This window comes from Cyprinus carpio, unplaced genomic scaffold, assembly GCF_018340385.1.
Source record: "Cyprinus carpio isolate SPL01 unplaced genomic scaffold, ASM1834038v1 S000006660, whole genome shotgun sequence".
Taxonomy (NCBI): Eukaryota; Metazoa; Chordata; class Actinopteri; order Cypriniformes; family Cyprinidae; genus Cyprinus; species Cyprinus carpio.
The window spans coordinates 26,788-47,500 of NW_024879284.1; the positions used below are offsets into that span (position 1 = coordinate 26,788).

Below are 20,713 nucleotides of genomic sequence, written 5' to 3' on the forward strand. Positions count from 1 at the left end.
CTACTGCATTTAAAACCCAATCCAAAAGTGCCCACCACACTCGAGACCCCACAACTTAGGGTTAGGAGCCAAACTCGTCTTACCACATAGGCCACGAAATTCCTCAAAAATGAAATTTGCTGAAAATTACTCATCCTGCAGACCATCCAAGATGAGACTGTTTCTTCATCAGAACAGACCTGGAGAGTCGTGTCAAAGATTTGTGATGTTTTTATCAGCTGTTTGGACTCTCATTCTGACGGCACCCCATTTCACTGCAGAGGGTCCACTGGAGATGTTATGTAATGATACATTTCTCCAAATCTCATCTACAACTTGGATGGCCTGAGGGCGAGTACATTTTCATTTCATTTTTGAGTGAACTATTCCTTTAAAATTGACTTCTTTGAAAGGCTAAATCAGTGTGGTGTACAGGTAAATAAAAAAAGCAACATAGTACATAATATTAGGCAATCAATACCTACATTTGAAAACTCCTCAAATGCTAAATAAACAGTAAAAAGAGAAGGGTTTCAGATATTGGACATGCTGTAAATCCACTGCCTGCTGTTCTAGTGATGCACCACAGGGAGGCATCATAGCAGAAACAGATCAACCACGCATCTGTTTTCACACTAAACCAGCACATCCAACAAAAGAAACAGATCATCAAAGCATGTGTGTTCACACTACACCAGCACACAATACATCAAAGATACATCACACATGAATACAGGTGTAAAAACACTGAAGTTTTATATAAATTTAATATGTTATATTTTATATTTGGTTGTTGGTTGAAAACTGCAGGATGGGTTAGTTATTTGTGTGTTTAAGGTAGACCCATGAAATGCTACTATTGCCCAAGTCATGAATATGAACAAAAATGGCATTTCACAGAGACATAAGAGAGTGAATGTTGTCTAAAATCAGGTTATAATAAATACTGATTCGTGCAAAAGTATGCATCTTTGTATTGGAGACTCTCTGACCAAGAAAAAAGTGAGATTTACAAAGTATTTACACTTGAATGCACTTTTATGTTGAGTTTTATATTACTGTTTCCCCAGCAACTTTTTTTTTTTTTTAACAAAGTTGCTTTCTTTTTTTCATTCTTGTATTTTATGCATAATGTTCAATACTTGCATTTGTATAAAATTATATTTCATTTTGTCTGAATAAAAAACAACATGCATATTCATTGCAAAACTACTAATACTGTAAAGAGAAGTTCTGTAAATGATGACTAAGGGTTCATAAAAAAAGGACTGGGGGGAAATGACATAAGGAACAAAGAAAAAAAAGGGTGAACTCACCTAATAGATATGAAATATAAACAGTTGTGTTTGAAATTGTTAGAATTCAAAAGGTATTAACTATATACATGTGGTCAAAATTCTACATACACTTTGCAGTCTCTGTAAAATGTTAATTAGCCTATTTTACAAAAAAAAAAAAAAAAGGATCTTACAAATAAGATATTTCACATAAAAGACACTTACATATAGACCACAAGAGAAAATAACAGCTGAATTTATAAAATGACCCTGTTCAAAAGTTTACATCTGGATGATCCACATCTGTTTTTTTGTTTGTTTGTTTTGTGATAGTTGTTCATGAGTCCCTTGTTTGTCCTGAACAGTGAAATGGCCCGCTGTTCTTCAGAAAAATCCTTCAGGTCCCACAGATTCTTTGGATTTCCAGCATCTTTTGTGTATTTGAATCCTTTCCAACAATGACTGTATGATTTTGAGATCCATCTTTTCACACTGAGGACAACTGAGGGACTCATACACAACTATTACAGAAGCTTCAAACGCTCACTGATGCTCCAGAAGGAAACAGGTATCTAAAAAATAGTAGTGATCATAAAGTATGCTTTGTGTACATAAAGAAAACCGGACCCATCGCAAATTTGTGATTTTTTTTAAAGAAAGGTGGAGTTCTTTCCTGCGATAATCACTGCAGTCTATTTATCTGTAGTACAGTTGTGGAAGGCTCACTGTGATTCACAAAAAACATTACAACATTTCACTCCTTTTTTTTTGTAGGTTTCTGTGAGGTGGCTAGTTTCAATTGAAAGTCACCGAAGTTATCTGTATGGATAGCGCACACGCGCGTCAACTGTTCAAGCTTTGATTATTATAAAGGGCGCGTCGCGTTCTGATGTGTCGCGTCGCGAACGTGCAGTAATCAAACTTTCAGTAGTGTCTTTGTTTACCTGCAGATTTCACGCACACGTCCAGAGCGCAAACCTCCAACTCTCGCGCAGCGCTTTCGTTAACATCCCGACAGAGACGCGAGCTCAAACGCGCCGTTAAAGTTCACACCTCGCCGGTTAAAGCACGAAAATAAAGCGCTGATTAAAGTTCGGCACATACAAGTGTCTGCTCATCTCTCACGCATTTCCCACAAACCCTTGCTGCTCTCAGCCAGACCTCAGCGGAGAGAGGAGGGAGAAGAAGAGCGGGAACATCCTCTTCTTTAAAACGATTCTCTCGCAGAACAACCGAAAGCCTGACAAAGAGCAGATGGAGCTCTGGGGATGTGTTCCCAATGGCGTGCAACCACACTACAGCTACTAGGAATGTAGTATGCAAATATGTGTGCAGTATGCATGGAACACTTAACAGTGTGGTGCTTTAAACATAACAGAAACAGCATTACATACTAACCAAGTTGATTTATGTTTGTTTCAGATATTTTCTAGATTCATTAAAATTAATTTGCAATTTTATTTCTTTCTTTTGGGTAGGGAGAAATCTTGCAGAGCTATTTTGAAGCTAATCTACTCATTGTTTGGCATGAAAGAAGTGACTTCATTCTGGCATGTGTGAACCACAACCAGAACATTTAATTCATTTCAGAGCACCACTATAAAACTGAAAGTGACCACACCTCTCATTCCAAATAGAAAGCTGGTGTTATTTCCACTTTAACTCAAACACTATGTGAAATACAGATATCATTTTCAAACTATAAAGGATTATTATGAACTCTTAATCAGGAAGACATAAGTGCACTGTGCTGAGACACACTTCTTGATGGGAAACAGTGGTGTATCTCTCATCACCAGTGCTGGACTCTAAACACAGCAGCAGTTCTACAGACAGTGACCACATGTTGGGTTTTTCTGGGGCCCTGAAGGGAGTGTCTGGCCAGCTGTGCTACTAAGGTACAGGCCTTCATTCTGGCCTCAGGAAGCTTGTGTAACTGGTTAGAATCAAGGATAAAATGTTGAGACCAAGCTAAAAATATAAGCTTAGCAATGCAAAAAAAAAACAATATACTTAATCTTTACAACATGTAAAAATGACAATTTAATAAAAAGTGTTGAGAAGCAAAGCATACAGCAAACTGCAGGAATGATAAATTGATTACAACAGTCATATTTCACATCAGAACGTTTGACTGATTCTCATTTTTTTACAATTTTTAACTAGTCAAATTAAAAATGTAACTACAACATGATCCAAATAACCTTTTCTTTATTAGCCCTCTAGTTAAAGAAAATTCTATCCCAAGTGCACCACACATGATGTAAATGTTAAACAAATCAATTGTTAAACATCTTTGCAGAAAAGATGCATGAACTAAAACTACATCCTGTACAAACTTGTCTTACACATGATATATGTTCAAAAATAATAGGCTACAATGAAAATGCTTCAAAAAATTCTCAACAGTAAATGTAAATCAAATTCAAAATGACTGACTTTATACAGTACATAGAATCCAAAAATTGTACATTTCACTTCTGAAGGTATAACACCAGTAGACTATTAATAATAAATGTTTTGTGAAAACAATGAACAGCAGCTTTCAGACTGTCACCATGATGCAAACATGAAATATCAGACATACAGTAGTAGTTCCAATCTCTGGTAGTTCTTTACAGTTTTTTTATTAGATTGCGCTGCCTTTCCTTGTAAACATGGATGCGTTTGACTGTTGCGCTCGCGTCTATTGCAGCGTCTCATACATTTAAAGGCATTTTAAAAATGTGGCGCTCAAGTTAAGAGAAGTTCAACTCCCATCTTCTTGCATGTTTTTCCTATTCCTCTGCACGTGTTGCATCTTTATCAACACAAAAGCTCATTCTGTGTGAACGGCACCTTGCGATATGAGCACGTCACATGTGAGCGGTTAATCACGTGTAGTTGGATCGTTCATTTTTCTTTATATCACCAGCATATTGTCAGTGTCTAGTTCTGACGTTTGGTAATATTCCTATTCAAAATCGCTATTCCTCGATTTCAAAAGTACAAAATTGTGGCAAAACATTAAATTCGAATTAATGGATAAAATCGGAAAAATCGCCCAGCCCTACATTATTCCATTTAAAGTCACCATGAAACAGAAGTAGTGACAGTTTTTTCTTCCAAACAATACAAACATGTACGACAGGGACTTAGTTCTATCCATTGGTTGTTGATTGGATTTTGAAATGGCCATTGCACTTAAAATATAGCAGATGGACTGTCATTTTTGCTGGAAGATTGAGTTGTAACTACTGATCTGTATAATGACTGCATTGCTCATTGTGTTCTTAACTGCCGTTCAGCAGTGAATCCACCAGAAGTGTTCGAGTGTCATCTTACTATTCCCTACCGGCAGAGACAGCCAAAACCTTGACCTAAAATCACCTGATTTGAAGCATATACGTCTCAAATTATTAGTTTTTAGGATATATGAATGTATATTAATTGTTATTTCAGTTATTATCCCCAATATTTACGGTCTTTTTTCAGGCAGGATAAGCAATATATTGAAATCGTTAAGGTGGGTGTGTCTGCTGTGAACTTGTCAACACAGTTACTGTAACTGATCCAACACAGTATTTCTTTATGTACATAATTATGCAGGAAATATTACACGTGAACATACTGTATATCTGGTATTATTATCAGAAACTGATTAGAATTTACTTTAAATATTATCCTCTTATACTATATTGCTCTATATTGTATTGAAATTCAAAGCTTAAAAAATTCAGAATACATATTGAAAAGACCATTTCCTACACAGAGCTCCCCAAATATCACAGCAGAATCTGATATAATGGGAATATATGATTTCTTCTCCCATGATACTAAAGCAGGAAATCATTCTTCCACAACAGACAACTGAAATAAAATGCAACAGATTTAATTCAATTATACAGAAGGCTCCAACACAACTACTACACAAGAGAGAGACAGATCCAGCCTAGCACAGAAAATAGACCAAATACTGAAGATCACCTGCACAAGCAGTGAAGACATTCACCACAACACCATCCTGAGCCAACAACAGTAGAGAGGCACTGACCTGAGAACAGACCAAAGTCCAAAAATATCAAGGATAGATGAACGTACACTTGTTGATCAGAGTTACAGAAAGTGTTCTGCAACAGCAACAGACCAGAGGAATTGAGATAAAGGTCTGAAAGCGCCTCCCTCCATCTGTACTACAGAATAGTGGAGGGGCCAACAGCACTGAACAAAGTTAGTTTTTCATTCCCTCGAACTGAAAGTATGAAGTGAAAGTCTACACATGTCACCCTCCCACCCTTTCCAAACATTCTCCAACTTCCCTATTCCTGCTCCCACATTTCAACAGCACTTAGATTGACCTCAGATTATCTCTGGGCGTCTACGGAGCACCAGAACAACAGCAGACGACATCACGCTAACAGATACAGCCTGAACTTTCAGCAGATTACCACAAGAATGCTTCCCAGTGTTTCTGTGGCAGAAGTCCCTGCAAAAGCACAGGGCATTTGTGTGTGTGTGTGTGTGTGTATGTGTGTTGACCTCCAAAAGGATCTATGCAGATATCTGCGGCTGTACGGTTGTTTGTGCTGCTTTATCGTGAGATGAGGTGGTGGCTGTAAAGAGCTCAGCCTTGAGCGGAAGGGCAGGCCAGTGAAATATGAGGCTGATGAGCAACGACTCAAACTCGCTAGAATCAGCCAACACACACAGAGCATCTCTCTCCTGGAGTCAGATCTTGGCCGGGTCAGTAGATTAGCAGGGTGTGTGCTGATCAATTCAATCCCAGCAGCGCAGATCAGCCGTCAGCCTGATGAATACTCAAACACTCTGAACACAAACAGGTGTCATGTGACACTTTCAGGGTTCCCTACTTGTGCTTTCCATAATGTCTCCAGATCTCATTCATGTACAGCACTATGATATGTGCTCATAAGATTTTATCTAGCTAGATATTACATATTCTGAAATATGAACGTTGCTACGATTCTGGGCGGGTGCTAAGTTGTTGTTACTGTATGTGATTACTAAAGGTTTTCTGGATGTTTTTTTAAGAAATGTATATGCAGTTTATGGAGTTGTTGGTGTTTTGTGTGGTTTTTATGTTTTTTTTATGTGGTTTTCTGATTGTTTTTTAAACATTGATATGCAGTTGCTAGGGTTCTGAGTGGTTGCTAGGGCATTGCTATGCGATTACTGAGGTGTTCTGATTGTTTTTTAAAGGGGTCATATGATGCAATTTAAATTTTTCCTTTCTCTTTTGAGTGTTACAAGCTCTTGGTGCATGAAGAAGATCTATAAAGTTGCAAAGACTAAAGTCTCACATCCAAAGAGATATTCTTTATAAAAGTTAAGACTCTGCCACGCCCCCCTAAAACAGCTCGTTCTAACACGCCCCCACATCTCTACGTCACTATGTGGAAATATTTGGGTAATGCCGCCCAAATGTTCATGCAAATTAAGAAGGCGTGGTTTCAGTAACACAGTTAGTGTTGAAGCAGCTGTGTCAGGGAGATGCTGTGTGTATCTAGGAGAAAGCAAAAGCGCTTTATTTGGCCTTCCGAAAGTAAATGCATTTAGGAATCTTTAAGATTACTTACAACAGAACAGCAACGCATTTTATGGACGACCGTTTCGTGAACCTAGGAGAGGAGGTAATACTGACTTTGCTACCACAATCTGGCGCTTCTGAATCAGCTACTGTAAATATGTTTTGTTATTAGTTTAAGTATTTGCTACTGAATGTTCAAATGCAGAGTTTTGCGGGGCGTGTGTGTGTGTGTGTGTGTGTGTGTGTGTGTGTGTGTGTGTACGCGCGCGCGTGCGTGAGAGAAAGACAGGGTCACACAGTGGAGTCAGGAGTCTTAACCGTCCGTGGCTTGTGTACTGCAAACACACACGAGCTTCATCACTGTGTCTTTAACGTGACTCTGTTCTCCTTTCAGACTTGAACTGATGGTAAAACTAAGGACATTATTAACTGTCTTTACATTTATTTTGAAAGATGAAGCTCGCGATTATGGAGAGGGGCGTTACATTTCGGACGAGTGCTTGCGGTGTTCGGCCAATCACAGTGCACTGGGTCAGGTGGCCAATCAGAGCAGACTGTGCTTGTCAGAAGGAGGGACTTTGTAGAAAACAAGAGAGAGAGAGGCGGGGCATAGAGGACCTACAATAATGTACAGTATTTGAAAAATAAACATTAAAGCATGTCAACATATTCTGTTACTCCAAATAGACAAAATAATGATCTTTAAAAAAGCATCATATGACCCCTTTAAGACACTGATATGCAGTTGCTAGAGTTCTGGGTGGTTGCTGGGGTGTTGCTATGTGATTACTGAGCTGTTCTGATTGGTTTTTAAGACATTGATATGCAGTTGCTAGGGTTCTGAGTGGTTGCTAGGGTGTTACTATGTGATTACTAAGTTCTGAGTGGTTTTTAGGACACTGATATGCAGTTGCTTGGGTTCTAGGTGGTTGCTAGGGTGTTGTGGGCAGCTTCTGGAGTGTTGTTAGGCAGATAAGTTATTCTGAATGGTTTCTGAAGGGCACAATGTGGTTCCTAAGATGTCCTGAGCAGTTTTTAGTGCATCTGGTTGCTGGTGGTGTTCTAGGTGCTTTCTAGTTGTAAGTCTGAACCCACTAAGATGTCTACAGAAAGGTTTTGATATTTTTTTTTTTTTTCAGTTTTTTCATTCTACAGATGAAAATTGTAATTAAAATGCTTAAAAGTCTTACTGAACCTTAGTGAAAAATATCACATGATTTGAGGAATTCTGTCTGGTCCCCAAACTGGGTCCCATAAAAATTTATTTATTTTTAGTATTTGAAATATTAATGTATACATTTAAGAGATCCGAATTCACACATATCAATTAATTCAATCACAATGTTTCCCCAAGTTGAAGATGACAGATGCATTCACTTTTAGTTGAAAAATGTGAAAGAGCGCATTCATGAACAGTACTAGACTTCAGTTCATTCAGGTACTCCACTACAATATTACAGAAGAATTCAGCTTGAAACATCACATTTGTGCTATGATTAAACTTGAATTATATTTGTTGATTATTAATTTAATTTTTGAGATTTTTTTGTTTGTGATATGGTTAAAATTTATTTGTGTTTGTTGATGAAGAGTCGTTAAATGAAACAGGTCTGTGTGCAGGACAGTGAGCAGACAGACGCCTGGCACCGGGCCGCTGGTGCTGACTCACACATCCAGCACTGGCACAAACCCAGAGCGCTGCTGAGAGCCACTTCCTCTAGAGCAGCTGAGAGCCCATGACGCCCAACGGAGACGCCGCATCACATGACATCAGCACCTGCCACACACACTGTTTACCTCCGCATGCGTGACCATGTGGAAGTAAAGGGTGACACCTCACAGAGCAGAAGAACTGAACACTGCTTTAATCAGCATTACTGAGAACAAGGCTTATGATCTGGGGACAAGCGCTGAAAAATATAAATAGCATGATGACTTAGAAAAGCAATTAATTTCCTCCCAAACAGCCCAGTTTCACAAACACGCCATTACTTATGCAGAGTAAATACTTACTGACATTAACTGCATGTGTGTGCATTTAGAGCTCTCAGAGAAATACTGCAATCTATAAAATCCTGATGGAAGGCTAGACCGTCTGTAGCAGACAACATCACATTAATGATGAAGCTGCTTGCAAAAATGACATCATTGAAAAACTAGAAAAAGAAGGTTTATTAAGACTTTATCAAGTTTTGAATGTTGGTTTGACAAAGCCTTACCTGAGTTTAAAACAGCATATTAGGATGTTGTTTAGAACAAACGCTTGCGCTCATATTTACAGTTGTTCGACAAATTTTTCTCGATTGTAAAATGTTATTTTAATACGATTCTTTGTAATGGAAAATTCTGTGTGAGGCTGAAAGATATCCCCCACAGATTTTGCAATGGGTTGAAGTTGACCAGCAGAAGGCTGCTTGGTTTGAAAGTGACCTCTGTGTGAGCTGTGCTTCATAGATATAGTATTGACAGTAGACAGGACCTTTTTTGCTCATGAAATTTCACAGAATCCATGTGAACAACTTGAACCAGATGCAGAATTTATGAGGAGCCAGTCAATAAATGTGACAGCAACCTTAATAGATTTGTTTTTTACTGAAGTTTTTGCTAACATGACCTCATCTTTACCCCAATACAAGCAATTTCCTGATTGTTTTTATTCCCTTATTATAAAATTAAATAGCCTGCATTTGCGCTCAAGACAGAATTTGTATACACCAATAAATTAACAGTGTATACAGGTAAATGTTTCAATGATCTTGACTCAGCAGTGGATGAGTAATAAAATTACAAAACAGGCAACTATATATTCAAATATAGCATTTACAGTTATTATCATTTATGATGTGCTTCAGGATCAGCCCACTGGAGTCATGAGGGAGGGGAGAATCACACAAAGACAGGAAAGCTTCAACCTTTCAGTAGTAGAGGACATTCACAGCGGACAGACACGAGAGCTGCTGCGGAGACGTTACTGCAGTCACACACACACACACACACACAAGCGTGCGCACCGGGAGCACCTGCCCACGTGAATCGTCACGCCGTCTGAGAAGCATGTCATGCAAGCCAAAGGTCAAGACTTACTGGAAGGACGCTTGCTCGGCGTAGGACAGGCCTGGCTGGGAAAAGCAGCTGGACATTACGGAGCCCATGAGAGTCGGTCGGCGGTGCGTGTGGACGAACTCCTGATGTGTCCTACCGTCCGGCCAGATGCTCGGCTCTGACCTACATGGAGACGGCGCGTGCGGTTTCCTGCAGGCTGCTAGGACACGGTGCTCTGTTTGTGCTTATTCATTACTGTAGCAAGTCTCATCACTACAGCCGCTGCGCTCACTCCATCTGCGGGCCGGCCGAGCGGGCAGACGGGTGGAGGGGGGGCTGGGCTGAACACGCGTGTGTGAATGGAGCGATAGAGCGATGCGCTTTATTTACATCCATCATGCTCTGGGGCACGAGGCTGCAGCCTGCAGTTTGATGCTGTGCTGGAGCTATAAATAACAGCAGGGCTGAAGGGTCTGATGATGAGGAAAAGTAGCATGATTTCTGACGAGTGTGCGGGTGAGGATGCATGTTTACTGATCACTACTGTTATGCTGTGCTGTGGTAGACTGTGTTCTCTCTGTGCATGTTGGACTCAAATGTGTTTTACAAATTATATTGTATCCATACATAAGCAATGGTTCACAAAATGATACACATGAGAGGTTGAGTGAATGCAGTCAACAGCAGGTTTAATAATTCACTCATTCTCTTATCTATAAAACACATCTTCTCCCGTAAACACAGATCAGTTATTTATAGGAATCTCAACTGTATTGTACAAAATATTAAATCCAAACCCATAAAAAATGAATCCACTTCAAACCCACATAGTGTTAACAGAATTAGTACAGTGTGACGTAACTGTTAATGCAGTGGTGTCACTCTCTTTTGGAAACTATCTTCTAAAGAATGACATATCTGTTCGTGTCTTGACTCATTCTGACGCCAGTTTTTCTCCAAACCATCATTTCTCCCATCAGCCCTGCAGTCTCAGGATAGTGAGATGTTTAAAAGTAACATCATCAGCAAAAAAAAAATAGGTTCTTCTGATTTTTATCAAGCTTATTTTGCAATAATGACCTGGTGATTGTACATTATTCCTTCTGATTTTTATGCATTAAAAAAAACACACCACCATTTAAAAGTATGGGAAAAGAATACTGAGGAAAATCTATCACGATTTCCAAAAAAATATTAAACAGCACAACTGTTTTCAACATTGATAATTATCAGAAATGTTTCTTGAGCAGCAAATCATCATATTAGAATGATTTCTGAAGATCATGTGACACTGAAGACTGGAGTAATGATGCTGAAAATACAGCTTTGATCACAGAAATAAATTACATTTTAAAATATATTCACATTGATTACAGTTAACATTCAAAAGCCTGAAAACCCTTATTTAAAAAATAAAAATAACCAGCTCTTATAATAATTAATACATCTCTTGTTGCTAATTTTACTTATGTTCAAACCAGCAAATACCAAAGAATCAAGATTGGTTAAATTGGTATTTGGTTAAATCACAGGGATCCACAAGAAATCAAAACATAGACACCTAAAACTGTGCAGTGTTTATATGGCCACAGAGGAAGTATAATCAGGTATAAAATGAGCTTCAATGACGATAAGCACAAAATCATGAAAGTGTACTGAAACTGTGAACAGCAAATCAATATGAAAGTATCAACATCAGCAAAATTAAAAATAGTTTTGCTGTACTACCATAACTAGATCTACTACTTTCTGTTAGTAAATATGACAAATTATTTTTACAGTTGATTTTTATTGGAATTAACGTGTAATTTAAGGACGGTGCTTTTCAAAATAATCACTAGAATAAATAATTAGGGAAAGGATGAGAAAACATTGAGCTCTGACTGTGAAATTGGGATTTTATGAACCCTGCCGGACACTATTGTAAAATGAACCCATGCCACATTCTGTATTGATGCACGAGCTGAGACGCTGCTCTACAATCGTACACAGCCTGTAGTTAACGCTAACCAATGTGACCAGATCACATCAACAATTATTCTGTCCAAAATGAGCGTGAAAATAGGGTGTAATTCGACACTTACAAAACACAGGCAAGCAGGGGTGCCTTTCCCAAAAGCATCGTTAGCCAACTATGATCGCTACAAGTTCCGTGGTTACCAGCATAGTTTAACGATTCTGTGTTTCCCGAAACCACAGTTCAAATGAACATTCGCCAACAGAGTCACAAACTTACGTGGTAGGAACTACAGCTCTCCACCTGTGGTTAGAAGCATAGTTTCTTTTTAGTAAGACATGGACTAAATTATGCTCTTGGGCACAATAAGCAAGCTATCATGAAGTGAAATCTTCCATTCTATTTAAATATATACATTTTAATCAATAAATTTTAGTCCATACTCAATAAGCGCCGATTTTGAAGAGTGCGCATGTGCATAAATGCCTAAGGCTAGTTAGTTTCCACAACAATGCATCGTACTATGGTGCCTACTTATACTAAGCCCTTTAAAGTATTAACTTTTTTGGTGAAGAAAGAGTACACACTTTTGAGTGTGTAGTAGAAGAGTAGGCAAGCTTTGGGACATACTATAACGCCATACGCATATATATAACATCTGGTTAGCACAGTGTTTATTCTGTTTATTCCAATTCCTATAGGTAAAAATATTTAATCATTTATTAATAAATGAGTTTAAAAAAAAAAAAAAACTTTTAATCAAACACTGATGTCACTAACAGAGGAATGAACAGAGGAATTTGGTGTTTGCTGGCGTTTATGAACCACCTTTAAGAAGACCCCTTATCCATTTTATAGTTTTATATTTAACTTTTTTTTTCTTTACTTCATCTGACACCATATTCTGAACGAGTCTGATGTCTTTCAGGCACGTTTAGAATCAACACCATGACAGGCACACAAAACAACTCAACATTAAAGGGACAGTTCACCTAAAAATGACAATTCTGTCATTATTTATTCTCCCTCAAGCTGTTGTAAAAAACTATGGCTACTGTCAACTGTCTGATTACCAACCATCTTCAAAATATGTTCTGAAGAAAGAAACTCAAACAGTTTTGGAACAAGTAGAGGATGAGTAAATGATGTTTTGTCATTTTGAGTGAACTGTCCCTTTAACATCAACTATTTATTTATGAATTACAGTTATTGTCCAAATATTATCGAGATATTATTATAGTCACTATTCACATTTGTAATTGCTTTTAAATGTCAATATAGTTTTTATTCATTTATATTGTTATTTTATTTTATTTTATTTGTAGTTGTTTTAGTACACCAACTAAATGAACTAAATGAAAATTATGTTGAAAATGTTTCCTTGGCAACTAGCCAAAATAAAATAAGTTATTTTATTTGAGCTTATGTTTGTTTTATTTCATGTAACAAAAATGTTTTAGGTTTAGTTAAAGGTGCTGTATTTAAGATTTTGACTCTGCTAAAGCATAAAAATACCATAATATGTTTGCAGATATTTAAGAAACATGCTAAGTTATACTCCTTTGAAAATGTGCGTTCCAGGTCGGAATGTCTATAGTTGTTTTGGTTTGTGAAACCCACCCACTGCCAGTTTACCCAACTGTATTTCAACATCCCGGGTTGCCAGCTGGCGGAAAACACAGTGTATTTAACTTCATTCATCGTCAAGTGTGCTCGTTCCCATTTGCGTCGTCAATCTGGCAACCTGCGTCTCAAGAGGAGGGGCCGGGTGAAAATTACCCTCGCCAATATTTTTAATTTGGACTGCAATACCTAGTTCAACCACTCGGTGTCAAACCTACATACAGCACCTTTAACAATTATAACCCTGGTCTGAACTTGTAAGTGCAATGGAAAGACTTTTCAGCAGAGGGCGCCACATATTCTACTCAAGCCTCCACGTTTTCTCCAGTACAACAACAATAACAAAACAATGCTCCGTGCTGAGAATGATTGCAACACTGCATGCAATACTTACAACCATGACAAAGTCAAAGAGTTGTCAGCCATTCTTTCAGCATTTTTATACGTTGAACTGTATGGTCTTACCTTAAACAGCCCTGCAGCCAGTCTGTGGGGTCCTTGTCGTTTAAACTGTCTGCTGGAGCTGCTCCCGCGTCCTCACGGCCCACTGAGAGAAACGATGAGGTCACCTCTAGAGCCGCCCTTCCGCTCTCCTTTGTGGTGGTGACGCTCAGCACCTCAGCGTCCAAGCTCAGGAACAGACTTCTGTCTTTGAGTCGCTGCTGAATCATGGGAGTGAGGGGAATGTCGAAGGAAAACGAGGCTCCTGGGGCGCTTTGAGAGCTGGGTTCAGGCACAGGGTTGGAAAGGTTGTCCATGCTACTGTAGAGAGTCCCCCGCAGACGCTCCGACTCCAGGATGTTCTCAAACTGGCAGCTGAAGACATCTGTGGTGTCCCTCTCACCTGCAGCAGAACTCCTGAAACACGCAGAAAGACAAACACACCTCAATAGCAGCACATCACAAAGTGTGACACTAAACAGGAAGATACAGAAGTTTAGGACATTCTGTCTTGTGTTTACATTTCCTATTCGTGTGTTTAAAATCTTTTACCATAGATACAACTCCAGCATTTACTACAACATGTTAATTTGACAACTTAAGCCATAATCTTACAAAATCACACCTGAAAATGAAAAGAATAAGACAAATTATATTTGCATAAAAACAATTAAGCCTTTTTAGGACCATTAATTTATGATTTAATCACATTTCCTCTCAAACTGTTGTTTCCCTAATGCATTCAGACTTCTGAGGTTTTATTAACTGTCATTATTATTATTATGATTTTTATTACTGGAATACAGTATTTTTATTAAAATCAGCTTAATTACAGCTTGTACAATCAAATAGTGTAATGACATAAAAACTTATCTAAGTATTTTACGTATGTATTACTACTATTTTGGGCTGGGTTATAGTAATGAAACAATGAACAATTACAGAATATCATTGTGAATATTGTGAATATTATTATTATTATTATTAATTATTATGAAATAAATGGTTATGAAAATCAAATATATGTAGTTTTCTTTCTGCAAAACATTATTTATGAGCTGTATATGTTCTGGACAAATTAATGAGAGTCACCCACAGGAAGCTGAAAAAAGCTTGATTCCATTCTGAAACCACAAGCCTCGTTCCTCTTAGCAACTCAGAGTGAACACAGTGCTTCCTCTATATTGTGCTTGATCATTTCTTACGAAGACCAAGCAGAAAGGATAAAGGAAGCGAAACCGATAATTAGAGAACTGAATATTTAAAGTAACTAGACTAATTTATGAACAGCATGATTGCACTTTGTATTACATATTGCATTGTAGATGCAGCTCTAGACAGCTTTTACTGGCCTCTCTGAGCTGCCTACATAGCCATCATAGGTGCATTCCTGACATAACAGCTATTTATAAATTAAGCTGGTAACACTTTAGATTTGGGAACACATATTCACCATTAACTTTTCCCCTTAATAAACTCATCATTTGCTGTTTATTGATAGTAAGTCAGGTGTAGTTGTTAAGTTTAGGTATTGAGTAGGTCTAAGGGATCTAGAATATTATCATGGCATTAATATATGTGCTTCATAAGTACTAATAAACAGCCAATATGCTGCAATATGCATGGGTATTGAGTAGGTCTAAGGGATCTAGAATATTATCATGGCATTAATATACACACATCATAATATATATATATATATATATATATATATATATATATTTTTTTATTTAATACCAATAAAATATCAAACATCCTCTTAGAGCATTTCATTCAGTCACTTATGGCATTTAAAATGTTATTTATGTAACAATGCAGAGCTAGTGTTACTAGATCTGAGAATATGTAATTGTGTGTGTTCACTTAAAAATGTATAATAACAACTATTATTGCTATTAAACAGAGATAAGAAATACATTACTGTTTTTTTAATGTTGAAGCGTTTGATAATCAATAAGCAAAATTGCTTTTTAGTTGTTTTATTTTTGGATTTGATTGAATAAAAATTTAACAAGTTTTTTTTTTTAAAACACATGCATCGTTACAATTGTATTAAAACATGTTAATGATACAATAATTATATAAATAGTTACATAAAAAATATTTATAAAAACAAATGTAATTTTTGTCAATAATATTAATAATTGTTAATAATATTTATTATAAAAATATAAGGAGTTAATTTACCTGTGAACACCGTAGTTTCCTGTTGAACAAACAGCAATTTAATGATACTGGTGGGTACTATTTTTAGAATCAAAAGTACAAAAGTATCATAAAAAATCGCTTGCTCATGTCGATTAGCGGTGTCTCTCTACTATCTAACAGGCTTTTGACAAGTGAGGACTGCGATGCAGAGGTAGTGTACCTGTCTGAGCCGTTCTCTGCTGGTTTGTGATCGGGTCTCAGCACACGCCCCTGTGGCACTCCTGTGGCTTCTGTATGCTGCGCGTCCAGAGTCACTTCCTCTTTCACGCTGCAGCTCTGGTAGGTTCCGTTCTGCATCTCTCCATTCACAAGGCTCTCCGCCCTGCTCTCCACAAACCGCAGCTTCTTCGGTGGCTTGTCCCGCAGTTTGCCCCCTTCCAGAAAACCGCTGAAGATGCCCGGGATCTCGGCCAGAATTTTATTGGATTCCTCTAGAGACTCGTCCACCAGTTCTGCCGAAGGGTCGTCGTCTGTCCTGCTGGGCGAGGGTGACCCGGCCCTCTTGCCCTCCATCTCCTTTCCAGCATTTTCTTGGGAGGGCACCTCTACAGACTGTGCTGCAGCTCGAGTTGAGCTGGCGTCAGATTTATTTTGGCAGGCCGGTGCATTCCTGGGGTCTTGACTGGGCCCAGAGCTGAAGCAGCTCAGCTCGTTTGCGGCCGCCATAACTGAGCTGGGGTCCTTTATGAGTGCTTCGCACCACGAGTCAAACAGCAGACCAGATGTGAGGAGAGAGTCTCCTGCTAACTCGGACCGGCCGTTCTGAAGGTCCAGGCCCTGCTTGGCCATATCCAGTTTTGACAGCGGGGTTTCGTTTTGCCCGTTGCAGGGGATCATGGGTGAGGTGGCAGCATCTCCTGATGTCGAGTCCTCTTCGGCCGCAGCATGCTGACTCCGAGCGGTCAGGCCGCTCAATAGGTTTGACAGCTCCCTGTCGATTTCCTGGAAGAGGGACGTCTCGTCAATGTCATCGTCATCAAGAGCTGACTCAAGACCTGAGCCGCTTTCCTGTTTCTCTTGGGTTGGAGAGGCGACTGTTTGACAAACCAAAAAATTAAGATTAGATGAGCCGCTTTCCTGTTTCTCTTGGGTTGGAGAGGCGACTGTTTGACAAACCAAAAAATTAAGATTCAGTGGAAGGCAGGATGAACAACAAGAAAATGAGCAACTTCCAAAGCAAAAAAATGCTATTGGAAGTAATAACATTTCAGTTATACAAAACAAAACAAATATTTTAGGGAAATGAAAAGTGTCTAGGTCTCAAGTGGACACGTCTGTATGTGTGTTTAGGCCACAGATGAGATATTAGAACCTGGACTAACCTTTCCTTGTCATAAAAAGATCAACTTATTTGATATAGGGGCGAGAGATATCATGTCCTGATACATCATGATCAGCCCTGGATTACGCAATGTTGGAGGTTACACCGATGTTTCGCCAACACAGCCATTTTGATAGTACAAACGCGCTTCCAGCAGAATAAACGAAATAAAGTTTTTCATACAGTCGCGTGGGGTTAAGAACAGTGATGCAGTAAAGCCAAACCCAATAACTAAGGAATCGAAAAGATAATGCCAAACAATACTTACACGGCACAACAAATTAGTTTTCCTTTCCAATAATTTAAGGACCCATTTTTCTTCTCATATGAATAATACAGGACAATTACCATAATGTCCCTGAACAGGGTGTTGTTTTTTTTTTGACTTTTATGCTCTTTCAAAAATATAAAACTAAATAAAAAACTTGTCCTCAAAGAAAATGTGTATCAAGCTGTATGTGTGAATTTCATTTTTAATGCACCAGCTAAAATGAAAGCACTGGTCATCATGAAATGTGAGGGTCTTGTTAAAACATTAAAGGTTAAGCATGAAATCAGATTAGTCATAGTTGTTTTAGAAACTGTTTTCAAACGGGGGGGCTCTCACCAGGTAACCGGCAGCATTTGACTTATGGTTGAAATGTACTGTAAACAAAAATTTGAACCAAAAACTACTATACAGTAGAGTATGTAGAATAAAGATTAGACAGTTCAGCCCACACCTGCCTTTCATGCAACTGACAAAATAATCAAAGCAAAACAATTGACAAACAGAAGTGTTGTTAGGTTTTTGAAAATGGCAGAGCTAGTGTAAACAAAATGAAGACAAAAAAACAATGGACACAAGTTAAATAATCTAAAATTTGTGTTAGTTAAAAAAATATAAATATAAAAGCAAAAATCATGTGCAAAATGTCATGATGCTAGAGGTTTAGGGGTTATTAAATACTCGTGAAATAAACAGATTCACAAATACAATTCATCCACAAATTAAATAAAATCAGATGAATGTAAGGAGTTTCACAAAAATCAAACAAATTTACTAAAAACTATACTGAGATTTGCAAAGTGTTTTTCTACACAAACTCAAACTATAATTTTTGTGCAATGCTATTAGAGGATAGAACAGACACACGGACAGGCAGAACAGGTAGACAAGCAGACAGACAGACAGACAGACAGGTAAACAAAAAGACAGACAGACAGGCAGACAGACAGGTAGACAGACAGAAAGACAGACAGACAGACAGACAGAAATGTGCAAATGTGTTTTTCTACATTCCACAAAGACAGGCAGAAAGACAGGCAGACAGACAGAGAGGCAGACAGAGAGACAGGCAGGCAGGCAGACAGACAGAGAGGCAGACAGACAGAGAGACAGGCAGGCAGACAGAGAGACAGACAGAGAGGCAGACAGACAGACAGGCAGGCAGAGAGACAGACAGACAGACAGGCAGAGAGACAGACACACACAGACAGAACAGAACATGAAGGAAAAGGCAGAGAGACAGACAGAGAACACAGACAGACAGACAGAGAGACAGACAGAGAGGCAGACAAAGAAAGACAGACAGACAGACAGACAGACAGACAGACAGACAGACAGACCAGATCAGACAGAAAAAGAGAGACAGACAGAGACAGACAGACAGAAAAAGACAGACAGACAGACAACAGAGAGACAGAGAGACAGAGAACAGCAGACAGACAGGCAGGCAGAGAGACAGACAGACAAGACAGACAGACAGAGAGACAGACAGAAAGACAGACAGACAGACAGACAGAAGGCAAGCAGAGAGACCGGACAGACAGACAGACAGACAGACAGACAGACAGAGAGACAGACAGACAGAGAAACAGACAGACAGAACAGAGAGACAGACAGGCAGACAGAGAGACAGACAGAGAGACAGACAGACAGACGACAGACAGAGCAGACAGAGAGACAGACAGACAGACAGACAGGCAGGCAGGCAGGCAGGTAGACTGACAGACAGACAGACAGACAGACAGACAGAGAGAGAGACAGAGAGGCAGACAGAGAGACAGACACAAAGACAGACAGACAGACCATGAAGGCAGCAGAGAAGCAGAAGACAGACAGACGGACAGAAAGACAGACAGACAGACAGACAGACAGGCAGAGAGGCAGACAGAGAGACAGACAGACAGACAGACAGGCAGACAGACAGAGAGGCAGACAGAGAGGCAGACAGAGAGGCAGACAGAGAGGCAGACTGTGAATGAACTGAAGGCAAAAGCACTGAGAGTCTTCTACATGATTAAAAATACTATTCGACATGAAATTCCAATTCAAACCTGGCTAAAAATCCTAAAAGCCAACAATAATGAACCAATTGCTCGGTATGGCAGCGAAGATATGGGGACCTAGGAAAAAAAGCAAGATTTCTCAGAAATGGAAAAAAAGAGGAAATCGAAACTCTGCATACAGGAAAATTTGTACAAAAACATCCTAAAAGTAACAGAGCAACACCAAACAACTCGTGCAGAAAAGAATTAGGACAAGACCCCTTATTGATCAGTATCCAAAAAAGAGCTGTGAAGTTCTACCAGCACCTGAAGCGCAGCGAGCCGAGCTCATACCAGGCAGAAGCCCTGCGGTGTCAGGAGCAGAACCGGCACCGGAGCGCACTCTCACAGCTGAGCTCAAACTACAGACAGACCAGACAGCACTATCTGGCCAACCAAATTATACAACTACAAAAACAAAACTACATCAGACCTATTGGAAAGATGCTACTAAATCACAGAAGAAGATATGAACTCTAGACCATTTAAAGCTGAAGAGAGATTAGAAACCACAGAATACCTGAGCTGTGTGAAAGAGCATAAATTGAGAAAGACCCTAAACAGATATAGACTGAGTGATCACCGTCTGGCTGTAGAAAGAGGACGGCACAGGCAGAGATGGCAGCAGAGAGAGCAGCGACTGTGTTCATATGTGCTCTCAGAGAGAGCTGGAGACAGAAGAACAGAATCCTCAGAAACTGTGATCACTATCACAGCAGTAGATCACACTATTTTCACCAGATTCCAACACTAGAACCACAAGGCATTAAACCAATTCAGAGAAATTAAATCATATTTTGGGAGAAAACTCTATCTCAATCACAACAGCAGCAAAGTATGTAACAGCCTGCCACAAAGAAACGAGAGTCAGCCAGTGGACAAAACTAAAGTCTGAATGTTGAGACAACCAATAACAGAGGACAAGTGTGTTTTTTATTTTTTTTTTTGAGAAAAGAAGATTTTAATTTGTTGAAATTTTTTATTTATTGATTTATAAATGTATTCATGCATTTGTTTACTGATTGATT

At 38.9% G+C, this 20,713-nt stretch overlaps 2 protein-coding genes across 2 annotated transcripts in view; both read right to left on the reverse strand.

Moving 5' to 3' along the window:
* The window catches only part of LOC109066154 (PH and SEC7 domain-containing protein 1-like), a 32,884-nt gene extending 19,788 nt beyond the window's left edge, over nt 1-13,096 (reverse strand). The window contains exon 1 of the mRNA XM_042755307.1: nt 9,868-13,096. Coding sequence (XP_042611241.1) covers nt 9,868-9,935 — 68 coding nt within the window. The 5' untranslated portion in view covers nt 9,936-13,096. The remainder of the gene's footprint in view (nt 1-9,867) is intronic.
* Nucleotides 13,097-13,351: 255 nt separating this feature from the next.
* The window catches only part of LOC109056546 (PH and SEC7 domain-containing protein 3-like), a 27,971-nt gene continuing 20,609 nt past the window's right edge, over nt 13,352-20,713 (reverse strand). The window contains exons 4-5 of the mRNA XM_042755308.1: nt 16,215-17,088; nt 13,352-14,263 (exon numbers count right to left, since the gene is read on the reverse strand). Of these exons, the coding sequence (XP_042611242.1) occupies nt 13,867-14,263; nt 16,215-17,088 (1,271 nt within the window). The 3' untranslated portion in view covers nt 13,352-13,866. The remainder of the gene's footprint in view (nt 14,264-16,214; nt 17,089-20,713) is intronic.